At 36.6% G+C, this 20,350-nt stretch overlaps 1 protein-coding gene across 1 annotated transcript in view; it reads right to left on the bottom strand.

Annotated features, from left to right (window-relative positions):
- Positions 1-3,149: 3,149 nt before the first annotated feature.
- NXPH2 (neurexophilin 2) overlaps positions 3,150-20,350 on the bottom strand; it is a 141,704-nt gene continuing 124,503 nt past the window's right edge. The window contains exon 2 of the mRNA XM_037029042.1: positions 3,150-5,551. Coding sequence (XP_036884937.1) covers positions 4,808-5,551 — 744 coding nt within the window. The 3' untranslated portion in view covers positions 3,150-4,807. The remainder of the gene's footprint in view (positions 5,552-20,350) is intronic.

A 20,350-nucleotide genomic window follows, 5' to 3' on the forward strand; every position in this document is an offset into this window, starting at 1 on the left:
ATTTTTTCCAGTATTTAAGGTTCTGTGGTTCTGTGAGCTCACATTCAATTGGCGTTGGAGTCAGTTGGGGAAATGTGTTTGGGTTGAAAATGGTGCAAGATAACCCATTACATGGGTAGAGTGGGGTCTTGAATAGTCACTGTATTGTGCTGGAATTTTTTTTAGAAATCAAGTGACAGATACTGAACAAGTATCTCCTACATAGCAGACACTTTATCAGGTGCTGTGGAGGGCATGAAGAAGTTAACCCATTTTTTTTGAAGAATAGATTACGCACTATGTTCAGGGAAGCTGAGTTGGATGAAGAAGAGAGAGAAGACTGGAATTGAAAGATGGGATGTGTTTCCATGGCTAGAGACTTCACAGTATTGGGTCGGAGATGCAGGTGAAAATGAAATTACTTTTTAAAAAAAATTCTTTGTTTCTTAAATTACTTTATTGTTGTTCAATTACAGTTGTCTGCATTTCTCCCCCACCATCCCCCCCCCACCTCAGCCAATCCCACCTCCCTCCCTTACTTCCACCCTCTCCCTTGGTTTTGTCCATGTGTCCTTTATAGTAGTTCCTGAAAACACTTCCCCTCACTGACTCCTTGAAATTACTCTTGAATATCATCTATACAGTTTTTATAAAGAAAAACCTCTTAACATGAGTTTACTTCTCTGTGATTTGTCTCTTACAATTGAAGATATTAAGTTTCTATTCATTGAACGTTCTGATTAATTAACTTGGTGTTAACTATAGTTTTACTGCAAGTAAAAATGCATAACTTTGTCTTCAATTAATTAAAGATTCTTTATGAAGTAGAATCAGACCTTTAGGGGATTAAGACATTTCACACAATTTACCTATTTCTATGAAAATACATTGTCAGGTGTTTTAATCACTTGAAAATTCTGCCAAATGTAGGATTCAACTGTTAATTTTTAGCCAGTCATATCTCTAATACTCAGGACTCTTACCTTGGATATAATGGCTCTATCTTGACTTTATTTCTTAGTTTTAGATTTTAACAATTTTGTGTTTTTAGAGAAATTACAATCCTGAAAATTTTGGAAAGAGAGCATTTCCAGCCATTTTCATATTTAGTTTTGTCTTCTGGAGTATGTCTTGATATCAACTCACTGCATTTACTTTTGTTTTGTCTTGAATATCTGCTTTAATTTAGCTATCTTGTGTGACATAATACCTGGGACCAGGAGTCAGGAGACCTGCATTTCATTTGGGTTTGTCACTTATTGCTGGGCATGTCCTTTACTCTGATGGGGTCTCAGTTTTATTTGTTTGTCAAAGGAGGGGGTCGAACTAAAAGACAGAGAAGACTGCACTCTGTTTGCAATATTACTCTTCCATATGGGTTGATCACTTTTCTTTATGTGGTTCACAATCTTTTAGTTTAATTTTGTTTTTAAAAGGGGACATTCCTTTAACTTTTATTTTAAAGTATTGTTGAGAGTCCACATAACCTAGTGTGCTTTGCATGATGTAGATTCTTAATTTCTACAGCACTTTCACTAAATCAGACTTTCTAGGGAAGTGCTTCTCAGTTTTTAATCTTTATACAAGTCACACAGGGATTTTATTAAGATGCAAATTACAATTCAATGTATTCTGGGGTAGGACCTGAGATTCTATGTTTCTAACAAGCTTACATTACAGATCATACTGGTGATCTGCGGACCAAATTTTGAAATAGCCATAATGGCAGTCCCAACCCAGCAGAACCATCTCTTGAATAGGGACAGATTTAGCCCAATGTGGCATGTTTAAAATGGAGCAATCCTGCCTAATGTAGCATGTAGGCATCTGGGTTATATGAAGTAAAGAAAAAAGTGTTATAAAATAAAGACTATAATGTAATATGTGTCAGGTGCTCTTAGGAATGACTGCATCAGAGAACCACACTCATTGCTGCTGTTATTCTAGATCGTGAGAATGTGTTGAAATTAAAAAAGAAGAAAACTGTTTCTTTTTTACTGATTGCTGCTTTGCTGCATACTGTCCACAGGATCTTTCTCTTATTTCTCTTCTCTAGATTCGACAGTGTCTGTGGCTGGTGTGATCACATTGTACTTAGTCATAGAAGTATGGTCTCTTTTCTCATTTTGTGTGGTGATTGGTAAAAAAGATTGTTTCTGCTGAGGGGTGAAAAGGTCCTCAAACGAGTTTGCTGTCTGGTAAACAGCAGACCTTGAGGGACCCTGAAAAAATGCCTGACATCTCCCTGAGGATTACATTTCTGCTACTGTTGTTTCTGTTGTTAAGTTTTGAAAATATTTTATTGAGGTATATTGATATATGAAACTATATTCATATCAGGTATATAATACATTAATTTAATTTTCATTTTAAAGGGTCTTCTTAAAAAATTTGAACAATTGGTGATTTGGTATAAGATTGCCTTACATGAACACCCTTTGCCTCCATGGCAGTACTCAAAGGCAAAAATGGTTTTTGTAGAAATGTGTGCATTTGCATGTTTAAATGGATCTGATTTATATTGTGCCAAGAACCACTACTGACAATAATGTAGGCTTTGAAATGGAGTTGTGACAAAAAATAAATGTGGCATATGTTCTACTCCCATTTAAAAGTATGCCTAGGGAAACTTTCCTCTTTTTTAAAGCCTTGCTAAAATCTAAGACTCCTGTAAACTGATTTAGTGTTTTTTCTTTGCATGGATATAATGATTTCATCACTCAACTTTGGAACATCAGATGGCTTTAAATCTCATTTCACATTGTAATAATAATAATCATAAAGGCAACTCACACTATGGAGTTCTTACTACATGCCAGGCTGTGTGCCAAGTGCTTTGAGAAATTACAATTATGAATTATCTTGTTACTCTACTTTATAATCTCCATAGCTGAGCTGTTCTGTTTAATACATACATATGGAGAATCTTAGTGCTCAGTTGGTATTGCACACACACACACCTACACACACAATAAACACTTGTGAGAAAAAAAACAAGAACAGTTTTTTAAAAAGTACCCTGATGTCATGTGACAGATTTAGCAAATTTTTTTATTTACATAGAAATGTGTACACATACTTTCTCTGTACACAGAAAATTCTAAGTATATATACATATATGGTTCCCACATAATTTACAACAAATAGTATTTTAATTTTGTTTCTAGATGAAAATTAAAAAAGTCTCAAAATATTTCACACCAACCACAAAATTGCAAAAGCCTCTGAGGAACTCAGAGCAAAAATTTCAAGCGTGTACTACCACACACTAAACCTAGTACAATTTTTACAAAAGACAAAAATCAAACACTGTGCTGATAGCAGGAAAAGGAAAGGGATGGAGATGCAAAATAGAGAATTGAGCTGTTGGCTTTTTCAGTGACGTGGAGTTTTTGTTGGTTGAGACTGGTTTTCCTTTAGTCCTCAGTTTAATGTTGTACTTTATCTGATATTTTACAGATGAGAAATGGGGAAATGCTAACATATAAAAGTTAATATGTAAAAAATGTTACCATTCCACGAGTTTTAATAAGTTCTAGAAACCCTTTTGCTGGTCACTGAGACTCATTCTGTGCTTGCTGCAAGGTTACCCAGTTCTGCAAATCAGAATGACTGTCCACACACCCGGCGAATGTGGGAAGACACAACTGGGAAGAAACATTAATTTGTAAATTATTTCAAAAGCCTGGTGTGTCGGGTATCTTGGTTATTAGCACTTAATGACAATTGTTAATGTTTAAATATATTCTTTATTTCCACATAGAATTTGACTCTTCACTCAAATAATTAACAATGTACTGTACTTGAACAAGAACTAAATAAAAATAAAAATGAAAAAAAAACACAACTTGAAAGGCTAGAAATAATGAATCCATAATTCTGGAATTTCTTCCTTCCACTTCAAAATTTTCTCTCATTCTAGCCTAGGAAACAATCATTTCTCTCCATTTCAGAGTTGTTCCACACATATATATATAAATCACACTCCCAGATGAATAGAGTGAGGGTATAGGTTATAGGAAGAATGTAGATTTATGACATTTTGACAATCCCTCACAGCACTGAATTTGGCAAAAGAATCTAAAAACAGTGTGATCTTCATTGCTGTTGAATTTGCTTACATCCATATTTGCTTTCCCAATACACCAGTGTCACTCCTCAGATAAGACTTATAAGGCCAGTGACCAACATAGGGCTTGGTGTTTAAATCACATCCACTCAACTCTAGCTCAGATAATGATGTATTTAGTTCTACTGTGGCACGGAAACTTCACACATGAGTTTTGAAACAAATCTTACCCCTTCATCTCTCATATCAGTAACAGCACAAATGGGGGGGGGTGGATGACAACAATAAAAAAGAAACTTGATGTCAGAAATGCAGTTCATGTATCAAAGAGAATTTTTTCAGTTACTTTACTGAATCTGCTATTTTGAAGGTAACCTTCCAAAACATATTTCAAGGCAGGCTCATTTCAAGAGCAATGTTTATCACATGCATAATTCAATTCTTCCTTGTTCCATGTTGCTTCCACTGATGCTTCTTTTAGAGAAGCAACATTCCGAGAACTCAGCCATCCTACATGAAAGTGGTGGCTTCATAAACAGTTTGACTCTTGACATTAAGGTACTCATGATCAAAACAAACACACTTCACATTTAAAGAGGTTTCTTTTACTTTTCTTTTTTAAAATTCATAAACCTATTAGGGAACTAAGGTTCACTGCCAGAAACAAAAGGGATCCTTTACCATGAACAGCTGGGCTTCATTCTTGGTTATTCTATTTAAATATACATTGGTCCCTCATTTCTATCACTGTGGAAAGATTCAGCCAGAAGATAAATAAGGAGTCTCACTATGGTAGTTATAGTCAGGACAGACCTTTTGCACAAGTTTATAATCAACACTGTAAAAGGCAATGTAAATGCAAATGACTTTGAAGGGCTTGGAGCACAACCAAGACACATGGCTTTGAGTCTGCTCCTGGTAGCAGATCTTTGATGGGTCAAAGTTGCACAAGGCAGTCTTCTTCGCCCGATCTGTTTTTTCATACTCAATGCGACAATTGAAAGATTTGGATTCCTTGGTCTCCAAGGAAGACTGTGGGGAAACTTCAAATTCCACCACTTTGGAAGGGGGCACCAAACTTACTGAAACATTGCCCAGGCCTGTGGAATTATGTCGGAAATAAACACTAAAGGTTCCATTTCCGTGGTCGACGATTTTCCCTGTGATCAAGAGGTTGAGTTTAACAGTTTTAATGTTGGAATGAAAGTCACCCCAACCAAACATTTTCTTAAATTTTCCGGTTTTTACTATGGGCCTCCGCTTAGTTCTCGCCAATGGCTCCTGAACCTCCGTGATGTTGGCCAACCAGTCCCAGAAGTCTTCCATGCTCTCCGCATAGGCCACATGTCCAGGCTTTGGGACTGGAGACTGCTTAGCAAAGAGGCGCAGAGGATTGATGATCCTTGAGTGAACCACATTCCCGACCAATGTCCCTGGAGCATCTTTGTCTTCCCAGTCCAGCCCCTCTGTGGCATGCGCTGCCTTTTTACTGTCACAAAATAACTGTGTGAAAAGAAAAAAGGAATAAATTTTATGTTAGGCTTTGAGCATATATGTACTATAAAGTCAAAACACAAAGGAAATTCTTGCAATAAAATTTTGATTCTTGCTAAATAGCATTTTAGATAGCTGGCTCAGCAGTACACCGAGAAGAACATTTAATTCAAGCAGTGTAAATCTGTGGGTACAAAATTTAAAATGATGAGATTAAGAAGAGAGTGTTTCATTTTAATGGTTTGATGTAATTTTAGTCTTTGTTTCTTAATCTTTATAATTCTATCTTTCCAGATGGGGCAAGAAGTATATTTTGGTCTCTTATTTAATAAAAAACATTAAACCTGTGATATTCTCTCTTTTGGGTAGAAGACAAATCCAGAAAGCCGAAAGTTTGTTTCAAGGATCTACAAACCACCTGAATATAAAATATTAATGCCTTAAATATATTTAGAAATATTAAGGATATTATTATATGCAAGGGCTTATGTTATATAATTTCATTGCTTTTGATATAATTCCACTTCAAACTCTGTAACAAAAAAGAGCATGATTAATAATAGAAAGTTCTACAGAAGTTTTAGTTGAAATATTATAATTTCAAATTTAGTTACCTTATAGAAACAAATAGATTAGAAATGCATAATTTGAATCGATAGCCTGTATATGATGCAATGAATTTTATTACAAATGAATTCTACTTTGAATGATAGAATTACTATGAAAGAGTTATATGCATGTGGTTTATAGGTTACACAGTATTTTGGTTTAAATCATACCCACTAAAACATAGCACTTTACGTGCATTTGATTTTTCTTTTTCTTTTTTGTAGCAGTGTAAAAGTCCTCATGATTTCTAAAAGTCATTTAGTTAAGTCAATATGGATTCTGAGACACAGAATTGTACTATATGAAACTGTTGCCTGGAGTGAATATTTATAAATGAGTTATAAAGTCTGGAAAATAGAAGTTTCTAGTGGAAACACAGACAGCCTCTTATCTTTAATGGAACAAACCACGCTGGTAATGATTCTTGGGAAAACTGTCAGCATGATGGAAAGGATGAGGAAGAAGGGAAGCTGTGTTTATGTACTGTTTCCGCAGCTCCTTCAAACTTGGCAAAGCACCTGGTGAAACTAGTGTCAGATTATTACAAAAATTATTGCTTTCAAACCAATTTTGAAAAAAAATAAGACATAGCCTGAATTATATATATTGTACTCATCTACACGGTAGAGTCTAATAACACAAGGCTATCTTTTTCATATTCATAAAAGCTTAGTAGTTCAAATTCTAATAGAGCTTTGAAAAAAAAAAGTGTGTTCACTTATACCTTATCCCCAAGATCCTTAAGAGTAGGAATCCGAGGACTTAAATGTATGTGTGGGTTTTCTTGTAACTTGTTTTGGGAGGAGGAGTTTGGCCCCTTCGATTAATTTCCTGAAGACTTTTCTTCCTCATGTATAGTATTTTTTATGATTCTGTTCCCTTTACTTAAATTACTGAGGTTAGGCAGAAGGGCAAATTGATACAATGTACATTCTTACTATTTTGAGAACTTAAATCCATACTACCTCTTCTCAGGGACTTACACATCCCGAGTTGATACTTTTTTCTCCATGCAGCTGTTGAAAGGCTAGCATATTCATTAGGAAATGAGGGATCTGTTTTGAAACATTTGGGTATTTTTTATCACTGTAACCAGCTTTCTGATTTTGAATGGTGTTTGTTATGACATGCACAAACCTCACTCAAATCAATTGGTAACAGCCTGTGCAGTTAGTGCTGGCTACAGCTACGACTTGCGTCTCCTGAGAACTGATGCAGCCTGGTCTAAATGATGTGTTCTGGCCTCTCTCCAGTGAGAGATCCAAGGACACACAGGCAGATAAGAAGCCCCTTGATGATCAAGGTCCACTTTCCCTTCTCTGTGAATATGATTCTTGTTGCACAGAGTCTATTATATATTTTTCACCTGTTTCCAGTATTCCATGAGCTCTGCCTTGCTTGCTCAGTGGTGACAGCATACCTCCCACTTGCTGAGAATTATTTGTATACAAGAACTTTTCCTTGACCTCCTGGTCTCTATGACCCTGTTTGGCACAACTTCTTAACCTCTTCCCTCACTCCTGCCTTAATTTTTCTTTCATAGGGTAAATCTTTTCTGACATTAAAAAATAATCCTCACTCACAGATACTTTTATTGATTTTAGAGAGAGAAGAAATGGCAGGGAGAGAGAGAGAGAGAGAAAGAGATGGGGGGAGAGAGAAAAATATCAATGTGAGAGAGAAACATCAATCAGTTGCCTCCCATATGTGACCTGACTGGGAATCAAACCTGTGACCTTTAGGTGCATGGGATGGCACTCCAACTAATTGAGCCACACTGGCCAGGACACTTTTTGCCATTTTCTCCTTTTAGCTTGTTTAAAAAAAAAATAACAACAGCAACAACAACAAAACACTGATGTCTTACTTTTACACAGATTCTGCTAATTAAATATTTTTTTACTCATATATATAACAACAATCTTTGCTACAAGCAGCAACATGCTTTTTTTTTCTTTTTAAAGTGTTTGTTTTACATTACACATTTTCCTGCATTTTTTTCTGCCTGAATCATTTTTGTTTTTAAAAATAAATTTTATTTATTTATTTAGCACATTGCCTGATTTTCTCCTTACTCTTCTGTTATTGAGAAATCTATAAACACTGAACCCATCATTGAAAAACAAAAGTCAATTTCCACTCATGAAGTTAACTGGTATTGGTGCATTTTGTAATACATGACAGATCCCATTAAGAGCCAGGCATTATGAGATTCTACTCTTATCTCTAGAACTTCTGTGGTGGTTCTGAAATTATTTGATGATAATAACAAAAAATTACTGAAACTTTTTAAAAAATGATAATTTTCTTTGTACTAATTTGTGTTGTAACAACTTGACCCAAACATATGTTACTCATCCAAAGAAATATGAGTGTAAAAAAGTCTATTTTTATCAAACAGCTAAATTACATGTGACTATTTCCTTTTAGAAGATATTCTTATCTCTTCAGAAGATTCCCCATATGAGAATTTAAAGTGAAATTTGATCTCTAAAAAATAAATTCTAGCACAATACTTTTAGGTTCAAACCTGCTGAAAAAGCCCTTGGTTTTAAGATTTGCTAAATAAAAATAATAAAATTTAACTGATAGCACACATCTGTAATTGTGTTCTGTTCAGTGAAAACACTCACTGACAGTTTCTTAGATGAGAAGTATATGCATATATCTTTTTATTGGCCCTAGGCATTTCTCACTTGCTTCAACAACATTAAATAAATTGAGAAAAAACTGTATATAACTTCCTATTCATAATTTTAAAATACACGGGCAGTCCTCACAAATGTTGATTTCCATATCTAGAAACAAATCTGAGAAAACTATAAGATAATGATGTATAATAAAAAGTGTAAATATATTCCTAGTTGTCTTAGAAAGCTGACTATTGCACCTACTCTACCAACTTCCTCTGCCATTGGTGTAACTTGTTCAGCCTTCCCTCTGGAATATTTTCCCAAAATGTGTGCATCATTATTGAGAGGGTACCTTCTCCTATGGTTGTATGTGCTAAGACCCAAAGTCTCATGCTTGCTGGGGTTGTATGAGTCACAGCCTGGCCCCCTACACACCAACACACTCCCAATATATAAGTAACATAGTAGAAAAAGCATAGGACTTACATGCTTGAGAACTCATTACCCCTCACTTAAGTGTTTGACATGAACACTAGTATTTTTCACCAATATGTAATTTGCTGATTGATTGTAAGTACTAACCAAAAGAATGAGTGGAAATATTAAACCCAATTTCTGGCAAAAGGCATTCAATGACTGATGGTCCTTGTATGATCCAATGGATAGTCCAATGGATATGGTCCATGTCTCCTATTTAAAAATTGTATCCTTTTCAATTTCTTTTCTTCAGGGTCTTAAAATTATCCATGAGCTTCCACTTATTTGTATCTTTTTCAATTTCTTTCTTTAATGTCCTATAATTTTTCAAGTACAGGTCTTTTACATCCCTGGTTAGGCTTATTCCTAAGTATTTTATTCTCTTTATAGCAATTGTGGATGGGATTCTTTTCTGAATTTCCCTTCGGTTAGTTCATTATTGGCATACAAAAATGTCACTGATTCTAGGATATTAATATTGTATCCTGCTACTTTGCTGAGTTCATTTATCAGGTGTAGTAGTTTTTTTGGTGGAATCTTTGAGATTCTATCTGCAAATAACAACGGTTTTCTTCTTCTTTCTCATTTTGGATTCTTTTTATTTTTTCTTCTTGTCTGATTGCAATGGCTAGGATTTCCAGTATTATGTTGAATAAGAGAGGTGAAAGTGGACATCATTATTCCCAATCATAAGGGAAATATCTGTATTTTTTGTCCACTGAGTATGATGCTGGCAATGGGTTTGTCATATATGGCCTTTATTGTGATCACATATGTTCCCTGTAGTCCCATTTTGCTGAGAGGTTTTTTTTTCATAACAAATAGGTATTGGATTTTATCAAACGCATTCTCTGCATCTATTAATATGACTATGTGTTTTTTATTTTTTTAATCTGTTTATATGGTAAGTCACAGTTACTGATTTGCAAATGTTGTACCAACTTTACATCCCCAAAACAAATCCTTCTTGATCATGTTTTGTGATCTTTTTGATGCATTGTTGTATTCGGTGTGCTAATATTTTAGCATCTATGTTCATCAAGGATTTTGATCTGTCATTTTTTTCTTTGTAGTGTCTTAATTTGTGTTTGGAATTAGGACAATTCTGGCCTCATAAAATGAGTTTGGGAGCCTTCCCTCTACCCAAAGCAATCTATAGATTCAATGCAATTTCTATTAAGATTCCAATGATGTATTTCACAGAGGTCTAACAAATATTTCAAAAATGTATGTAGAATCACAAAAGACGATATATAGCGACAGCCATCCTGAGAAAGAAGAACACAGCCATAGGAATCACACTCCCTGATATCAAAGTATACTAGAAAACTATAGTAACAAAACAGCATGGTAGTGGCATAAAAACAAATGCATAGATCAATTGAAGAGAATAGAGAGCCCAGAAATAAACTGACATCTTTATAGTCAATTAATATTTGACAGAGGAGGCACATACAATGGGCTAAAGATAGTTCACTCAATAAATAGTGTTGGGAAAATTGGACAGATAAAGGAAGAAAAATGAAACTAGACCATTTTCTTACATCACATACAAGAATAAATTCAAAACAGGTCAAAGACTTGAATTTTAGACCCAAAAGCATAACAATCCTAGAATAAAACATAGGCAGTGAAATCTGGGACCCTGTCATAGCAATTTTTTATTGGATATATCTCTCCTGGCAGGGAAGCAAAATAAAAAATAAACAGATGAGTTTTTCTCCAAGAAAGGAAATCAACAAAATAAAATTCAACCCACAGAATGGGAGATCATATTTGCCAATACATCTGATAAGAGGTTAATATCCAAAATTTATAAAGAACTTACAAAACTCAACACCAAAAAAGCATACCACCCAATTAAAAAATGGGCATAAGACCTGAACGGACACTTCTCCAGAGGACATAGAGATGGTCAATAGACACATTAAAAAAAACAATGTCATTAATCATTAAAAAATGCAAATTAAAACCACAAAAATATACCACCTCACACCTGTCAGAATGGCTATCATTAATAAATCAACAAACAACAAATACTGGCGAGTATGTGGAGAAAGGCAAACCCTTTTATACTGTTGTTGGGAATGCAGACTGCTGCAGCCACTGTGAAAAGCAGTATGGGAATATCTCAAAAAATTAAAAATAGATCTGCCTTTTGACCCAGGGATTCCACTTCTGAGAGTATATCTGAAGTAACCCAAAATACTAATTTGGAAGAACATAAGCACCCCCATGTTCATTGCAGCCTTATTTATAATCACCAAAATATGGGAGCAGCCCATGTGTCCATCAGTAGATGACTGGCTAAAACAACTAACGGAAATTTACACAATGGAATACTACTCAGCCATAAAAAGAAGAAAAATTTACCCTTTTCAACAGTATGGATGGACCTGGAGAACATTATGGTAAGTGAAATAAGCCAGTCAGAGAAAGACAAATATCTCGTGATTTCAATCATGTGTGGAATCTAATGAACAAACTGAATGAACAAGGAATATGGGCACTCACAGGTGGGCAGCAGGATGTCAGCTGGGTGGTGGGGAGGTTAGGGGGTAGAGGGATTGATAAAAAAAAGACTCATGGACATGGAGAACAGTGTGGCGATTGCTGTGGGGAGAGGGGTATAATGGCACTAAACAGTAATGAAAGAAATACATGAAGATTAAATAAAAAAAGGAAAAAAAGTTTTATGAATCCTCAGGCCTTCAGGAAACCGATCATAGTTAATCAAAAAAATGATTCAGTGCCATGTAATACATTAACGACTGAGTAGAAATCAACCTTCTCAACCCCAGAACATCCATTAAATATTTCCTCATGTTTCCTGTCTCATTGGCATCTGACTTGTATCCAAATTGCAGGCACAGGAGAGCTCTCTTGGCCAAAAAAAGTGTTTGTGGATTTTTTATTCCAACCTACCTAATTAGTCAGCAAAAGAAGCTGAAAGTATTCCATGTCTGGCAGGTGCCCTTATTCTTTATCAGATAATTTCTATGCTATAAACTGTTGTCCTGGGAGAGGGCTGTAGGTGGTAACATTCTGTTACATGTGTTCTATGAAACACATACCTGAATCCCATTGGTTACTTGTGTACCAGCTAAAGCTGTCTATGCTAATATCAGTATCACTGGTTATCTTTGTCCCATCATATTACAAAAATAGTGCAAAAATATTTAACCACAAGCACAAAATGGAGTTTTAAAAAGATAGGAAAAGAGGAATTGCTGTGCTTTATCTGTTTGAACATTCCCTGATTTCAACACATTTATCAAAGCTTAAGTAATTTATGTCTTGGCAGGGTGTATCAATTTTACAAAGCACACACATTAGCTAGATACAATGATATCATATTAGCTTTTTCTGCATCTATAGAGGAGCTCAAAAAGATTAATCAAATCTCAACCTTTCATCAATGAAATGAAGAAGGTGGGAGAAAGGCAGTAGAGGAAGAAGGCTGTATTTCACTTCAGTTCTTTTGTTTTACAGGGAGAAAAGACAACAGGTTCAAATCATTCATCATAACAAGCTAGAGTTGAATTTCACTGATAATTAAACACATTTTTCCCCAAGAGGCAGAGAAGCTGCAATAAATTCTACAGTGGCATATGTGAGAATGGTCATGAATTATGATAATTTATAAGCTGAAATGCATGTTCCTCTGCAAATACTCTATTAGAATGTTCTTTTCAACCATATCTGTTATATATTTTTCTTTTCTTTTAAAAAATATTTTATTGATTATGCTATCACAGTTGTTCCAAATTTTGCCCCTTTATGTCCCTCTACCCCGCCTCCCACTCCCTCAGGCAATCCATACACCATTGTCCATGTCCATGGATCATGAATGTATGTTCTTTGGCTACTCAATTTCCTATACCGTACTTTATATCTCCATGACTATTCTGTAACTATGAATTTGACTTCTTAATCCCTTCACCTTTTTCACCCATCCCCTAACCCTCTCCCATTTGGCAGCCATCAAAATGTTCTCTGCATTTAGGTTTTTGTTTCTGTTCCATTTATTTATTTTGTTTTTTTAGATTCAACTGTTGATAGATGCACATTTATTGCCATTTTATTGTTTATGGTTTTCTTCTTCTTCTTCTTCTTCACCCTATGGAGGTCGTGGTCAAAAAAAATTACAGCTTAGGTCACATGTATCTAAGTGATACATTCATTACTAGTATGTGCTGAAATGAGAAAAAAATTAAAACACTTCCAATTTGCATTTATTATATATATATAATAAAGTATATACTTTTTATTTTTAGTCACAAGCTAAACATTATTAAACAAATAAATATAAAAACATAATTTTTTTCTTTTCATATAATGGACATGTATATTGCTAAAAATACAACAAAAATGTTTTAAGTTCAATTGATCAGAATCTTCATAGTTGCCTTTGAAAACATTTGTAAACATCATCACAAACAATATTGCTAATGCTCAAGGCAATACTTTTCACAAAACTTGCAAAAATATTTTGATAAATAACTCAAGTAGCATTCACTGAAGTTCTTCAACATCTCTTGGATTATTGAATTGATATATTTTTCTAGGCATTTTCAATGGCAAAAAACCCCAAACAAGCCCCACAACACTGACTTCAAAGTTCATGAGGAAAGAAACTACACAAATACTGATTTTGGAGTTGGCAGTATCTCTCAGATACAATTTATTGTCGAGTATCACACACTATTTCAAAACATGTTATAACTAAACTGATGGCTTAAATGTATGATTTAATATTCGTCTTATAAATGCAGAGCTAGTCATGATCTTGAACATATGCACCCAATATATGTAACAATATTTAGGAAAAGAGTTTGTATCTCTCAGATCAACTGCAACCTCTGCAGGGTTAAAAAAGACCCTTTAACAATTCAGATAATATGGGTATGGTGGTGATGATCTCCTTTACCTTTTTCTTATCTGGAAAGCTCTTTATTTGTCTTTTGATTCTAAATGATGCATTTGCTGGGTCAAGTAATCTTTCTTATAGGTCCTTCCTTTCATTACTCTAAATATTTTGTGTCAATCTCTTCTAGCCTGCACAGTTTCTTACATGCAATCAGCTGACAGTCTTATGGCAGCTCCCTTGTAGGTAATTGCTTTTCTCTTGCTGCTTTTAAGATTCTTTGTCTTTAACCTTTGGCATTTTAATTATGACTTGGTATGGATCTCTATGGATTCATTTTCTTTGGGACTTTCTGCACTTCCTAGACTTGTATGTCTGTTTCCTTCACCAAGTTAGGGGTGTTTTCTGTCATTATTTTTTTTTCAAATAAATTTTCCAATATCTTGCTCTCTCTAGTCTCCTCTGGCACCCCCATGATGTGAATGTTGGTACGCTTGAAGTTGTCCCAGAGCCTCCTTACACTATCCCCACTTTTTAAATTTTTTTCCTTGCTTTTCTGATTGGTTGTTTTTTACCTCCTTATATTCCGAATCGCTGATTTGATTCTTGGTTTTATCTGCTGTACTGCTAATTCATTGTAAATTGTTTTTTATGTCAATTAATTAAATTTTTTTTTACTGACAGGATCTTTTTTTTGTGATTCTGAAGGTTTTCCCTAAGTTATAACCAGTGTTTTGAACTTTGCATCTAGTAGATTGCTAGTCTCCATTTTGTTTAGTTCTTTTTCTGGAGTTTTGTTCTGTTCTTCCATTTGGACCATGTTTCTTTGCTTCCACATTTTGGCAACCTTCCTGTGTTTGTTTCTATGTATTAGGTAGAGCTGGTATGTTCCATTGGCTTTGTCAAGTGGCCTAATGTACTAGGTGTCTTGTAGGGTCCAGTGTCACAGCTATTACCCAAGCTGGGTATTCAATGTGTGTCCACTTTGTGGGATGTATACGTCCTCTCGTAGTGCTGAGCCCTTATTGTTGTTGGCACATCCAAGGTCAGCTACCACTTGTGTTCTGTCTAGAGTAACACAGCATAAGCTACAAAGCAATCTGCAGATGGCTACTACTTATATTGGGCTTGGAGGTGCCCAGGTGATGCCCAGTTATGAACCAAGGCCAGCTGCTGCTAGGGCCAGGCCTGGGGCAACTTAGCAAGAGGTACAGGGCTCATTGAAGCCAGATGCTGCTTATTTGAGAGAATGTAAGAAAATCAGATGCATGGGTCAAGACAAGTCATTTATATGGAAAAGCCATTGAAAACAGCTTAGGTGGGCCTGAAAGTTGTATGGGGCAGGGCCACAGGTGGCAGGGCCCAGGGAACTCCAGGGTGAGACAGTGTGAGTCACACAGATGGAGTCTCAAATAAGGTGCCTGCCTGCCAGCTCTCTGGCTCTGTGGAGGAAGTGCTCAGAAAAGGAAAAGTGGCCTTTGCTAGCACTTCTCTCTGAAAGAAAACTGACCCCCCACTCTCATTCTGATGCTGGACAATTTAGTTCCTCACTGTATGACTTTGAGGCCTTTCTTTTTTAAAATATATTTTATTGATTATGCTATTACAGTTGTTCCATCCCCCCTTTATTCCCCTTCACCCTGCACACCCAATTCCCACATTCCCCCCACCTTTTGTTCATGTCCATGGGTCATATATATAAGCTCTTTGGCTCCTACATTTCCTATACTATTCCTAACCTCCCCCTGTTTATTTTGTACCTACCATCTATGCTACTTATTCCCTGTACCTTCTCCCCTTCTCTCCCCCTCCCACTGTCCCACCGATAACCCTCTATGTGATCGCCATTTCTGTGATTCTGTTCCTGTTCTAGTTGTTTGGTTAGTTTGTTTTTGTTTTAGGTTCAGTTGTTAATAACTACGAGTTTGTTATCATTTTACTGTTCATATTTTTTATCTTCTTTTTTTAGATAAGTCCCTTTAACATTTCACGAAATAAGAACTTGATAATGATGAACTCCTTTAACTTGATCTTATCTGAGAAGCACTTTATCTGGCCTTCCATTCTAAAAGATAGCTTTGTTGGGTAGAGTAATCTTCTATGTAAGCCCTTGCCTTTCATGACTTTGAATACTTCTTTTTAGTCCCTTCTTGCCTGCAAGGTTTCTTTTGAGAAATCAGCTGATAGCCTTATGGGAACGCCTTCATCGGTAACTGTCTCCTTTTCTCCTTTTCTGATGCTTTTAAGATTCTGTCCTTACCTTCAATCTTGGCTCATGTAATTATGATGTGCCTTGGTGTGTGTTCCCTTAGGTCCAATTTCTTTGGGACTCTCTGAGCTTCCTGGACTTCCTGGAAATCTATTTCCTCGGCCAAATTGGGGAAGTTCTCCTTCATTATTTTTCAAATAACTTTTTCATTTATTGCTCTTCCTCTTTTCCTTCTGGCACCCCTATGATTCAAATATTGGAATGTTTAAAGATGTCCTGGAGGTTCCTAATCCTCTCTTCATTTTTTTTGAAATCTTGTTTCTTTATTCTGTTCTGGTTGACTGTTTCTTTCTTCCTTCTGGTCCACACCATTGATTTGAGTCCTGGTTTCCTTCCCATCACTGTTGGTTCCCTGCACATTTTCCTTTATTTCACTTAGCATAGCCTTCATTTTTTTTCTCTATTTTGTGATCATACTCAACTAATTCTGTGAGCATCCTGATTACCAGTGTTTTGATCCGTGCATCTGATAAATTGGCTATCTCTTTGTTGCTTAGTTGTATTTTTTCTGGAGCTTTGATCTGTTCTTTTATTCAGGACATTTTTTTTTTTGTCTCAGAGCGCTTGGTATATAGTAAGGGGTGGAGCCTTAGGCTTTCACCAGGTCAGGGCAACCCACATGATGCTGTATGTGGGGGAGGGGTTCAAGAGAGAACAGTGTCGCTTTCTTGGCTCTTTGCTGGATTTCAGTAACTTCCCCTGCTACCCACAAGCAAAATTGGGCCCTTCTGGTGCCTATTCCTGGGTGGGCCATTTGTGTACATTCTGGGGCCCTGTAGGTCTCTCCAATGAACTCTCCTGTGAGGCTGGGAGTTTCTCCCACTGCTGCCTCAACCCCCACAGGTATTTTCATTCAGAGGCTTTGAGACTTTATTTTTCTGTGCTGGAACCCTGGGTTGTTTGGTCTGTCTCACTCCCAGGTATTCTTCTTGGTGTATCTGCATGCAAATGTGGGACCACCCTGTCTGCCAGCCAGCCACCTCGCTCCACTCCACCAGCCGCCACCTTGCTGCAAGACCTCTCCACCCAGCTGCCAATGCTTGCCCCTTCTACAGGTCTGGATGAATGAATGTTTCTTTTTTAAGTCCTTGGTTGTCAGACTTCGATAGAGTTTGATTTTCTGTCAGTTCTGGTTGTTTTTTGTTTTTAAATTTGTTGTCCTTCTTTGGTTTTGTGAGGAAGCACAGGGTGTCTACCTTTGCCTCCATCTTGGCTGGAAGTCCCTCTTTGATGCTTTCCATCTGCTGCCCCAGAGCTAGAGCTCCAAGGGAATGAGTCCAGGTAAGTCCATGCCTAGGCCTTTTAAGAGGAACTGCCTGGGGTTCCAGAAGTTTTTGTCCTCCACAGCCTCAATCCCTGCTGTTTTTTACAGCTGAAGTCATGGAGACATTCTTTCCTTGAACTGGAACCTTTGGCTTAGGGGGGCCTTGTAAGGGGCTGGGTCCCTTCACTCCTGAGGTACCCTTTCCAATTTTTAACTGCAACACATGGATTTTGGCCAGCCCATTCTGCATCTCCCTTCCTCTTACCAGTCTGGATGTAGTTTCTTCTTTAATTTTGCAGTTGTGTGACTTTCATTCAGCTCAATTTCTGATGTTTCTCAGTGATGGCTGTTCTTTGGTTTAGTTGTAATATTGATATAGTTGTGTTACAACTACAGGAGGAGTTGAGCTGTGTTTATCTATGTCACTGTCTTGACCAAAAGTCATCTTTTTCAGTAAACCATTTGTTTTAGAATAGTTTTAGCTTACAGAAAAGCTATGTAGTATAAAGGGTTACTGTATACCCTGAACCCAATTTCCTTGATATACTACTTTTAACAGAAGTCCATACTTTACTTAAATTTCTTTAATTTTTCCTTATTGCCCTTTACCTGCTGCTGAATCCCATCTAGGATCTCACATTACATGTGGTCTTCATAAATCCTAAGGCTTGTCTTGGCTGCAATAGTTTCTTAGTCTCTCCTTTTTGATGACCTTGAAAGTGTTAAGCAGTGCTAGTTACAGATCTTGCAGCATGCCCTTCCATTTGAGTTGGTCTGATGGTTCTCTCGTGATTTGAATGGAGTTATGGGTTTTGGCATCACTTTTGTCACTTCTTCTTAATGGAATGCTAGCAACATGACTGTTGATATTCATGTTAAAACTTCTGGTTTAGGTAGAGAAGTTCTTTTTTAAAAGTTTTATTTTCAGATATACTACTAGGCTGTACTTTTTTGTTATCATAAGATTAGTTTAATGTACATTTCATTCAGCAGCATTCATTTTAGTATTAGTTATTAAAGGTCAGGAACCCTCAATTATTTCAATTTATAACTCTTTACCATATCACTGAATGATCTCAAATAACTTCTTTTTTAAAAATATTTTATTTATTTATTTTTAGAGAGAGGGGAAGGGAAGGAGAAAGAGCGGGAGAGAAACATCAATATGTGGTTCCCTCTCATGTGTCCCCTACTGGGGACCTGGCCTGCAACACAGGCATGTACCCTGACTGGGAATCGAACAAGTGACCCTTTGCTTCACAGGACTGTGCTGAATCCACTGAGCCACACCAGTCAGGGCTCAAATAACTTCTTTTTATTTGTTATTTAGGAAATCATACACTAATAAATTTTTCTGGCAACATTATATGTGATAAATGTGTCTCCATCAATATTACTATTACTGTTATTTTATTTTTATTTAATATTAATATAAAATGTAATAAATAGATAAATAAAATAAGTAAGTAGAGCAATGAATCTGCATCTAATTTTGTGTTAAGCATGAACATTCCTCCAACCTTTTCTTTCAACTATGTTACTGTTGAGAAAACTAAGCACAGAGAAGGTATGTGTCTCGTGCAGGATGATGGGGCCATGACACTGTCAGATTTCCATTCCAGTGTTCCTTCCAGTAAATCAATTCCCTACTGTTTTCTGACTGTATTAGATCCAAATGTCCCTCTTCTCAGTTTTGGAGCCAGTCCGTTGTACTTAATTCTGTATATCCAGTAAGTCAATATTAACCGTAGATAGGCCTTTCTTTGAAGGTCAGCTTATTTGCCAAGGGGAATGGAGCTAATGAAAGAAATGCTCACAAGTGAGTGTTCTACAGTCACAGCACTCTGTGTACTGCAGGACCACGAATGCTACTTGGTTTCTCTTGGGATCTGGCATAGTGAGAACTTTGACATAATTGTGATAAAGCCCTTTACTATACCCTCATTTTTGTGGTAGCTTTGTTTCTTCCCTGTGGTTGTATGGGGGCTGGGTTCTAAACTATGGGGGAGAGGGTAGGAGAGATGGGAAAGAGGAGAGCTTTCTTTACAGCCAGTGGTTAAAAAGTGAAAAGTGAACAGCACTTAAATCTTTGAGTTTCTGAGGTACAAATTTCATTCAGTGCAAACAATACTGTTGCCAGTCCCGGTAGCTCCATCTTGTACCAGTCCTAACAGCTGCCATTTTTCTTACTTGAACAAATACCAGTGGAATGGATATCACAACTAGCCTTCCTGTCCACTCTAGTGTTTAACAATTCTTTTTTTATTGTTCAATTATAGTTGAATAATTATAGTTTCTCCCACTCTCTCCTATTCTACCCACCTCCATCTCCACATCCCACCTTCATTCTTCCTTCCAACCCCTTTGGCTTTGTCCATGGGTCCTTTATACATGTTCCTTGACAACCCTTCACCTTTTTTCCGCTGTCATCCTCCTCCCTCCCCTCTAGTTACTTTCAGTTTGTCCTTCTTTAAAGGTTTTATTTATTTATTTTTAGAGTGAGGGGAAGTGAAAGAGAAAGAGGAGAGAAAAATCAGTGTGTGGTCACCTCTCGTGTGTCCCCTACTGTGTACTTGGCCCACAACCCAGGCTTGTGCCCTGACTGGGAATTGAACCAGAACCCTTTGGTTCACAGCCCACACTCAATCCACTGAGCTACACCAGCCAGGGCTGGGTTTTTTGGTTTTTT

Source organism: Sturnira hondurensis, unplaced genomic scaffold, assembly GCF_014824575.4.
Source record: "Sturnira hondurensis isolate 20B ecotype Veracruz unplaced genomic scaffold, ASM1482457v3 Scaffold0000256, whole genome shotgun sequence".
NCBI classification, from domain to species: Eukaryota; Metazoa; Chordata; class Mammalia; order Chiroptera; family Phyllostomidae; genus Sturnira; species Sturnira hondurensis.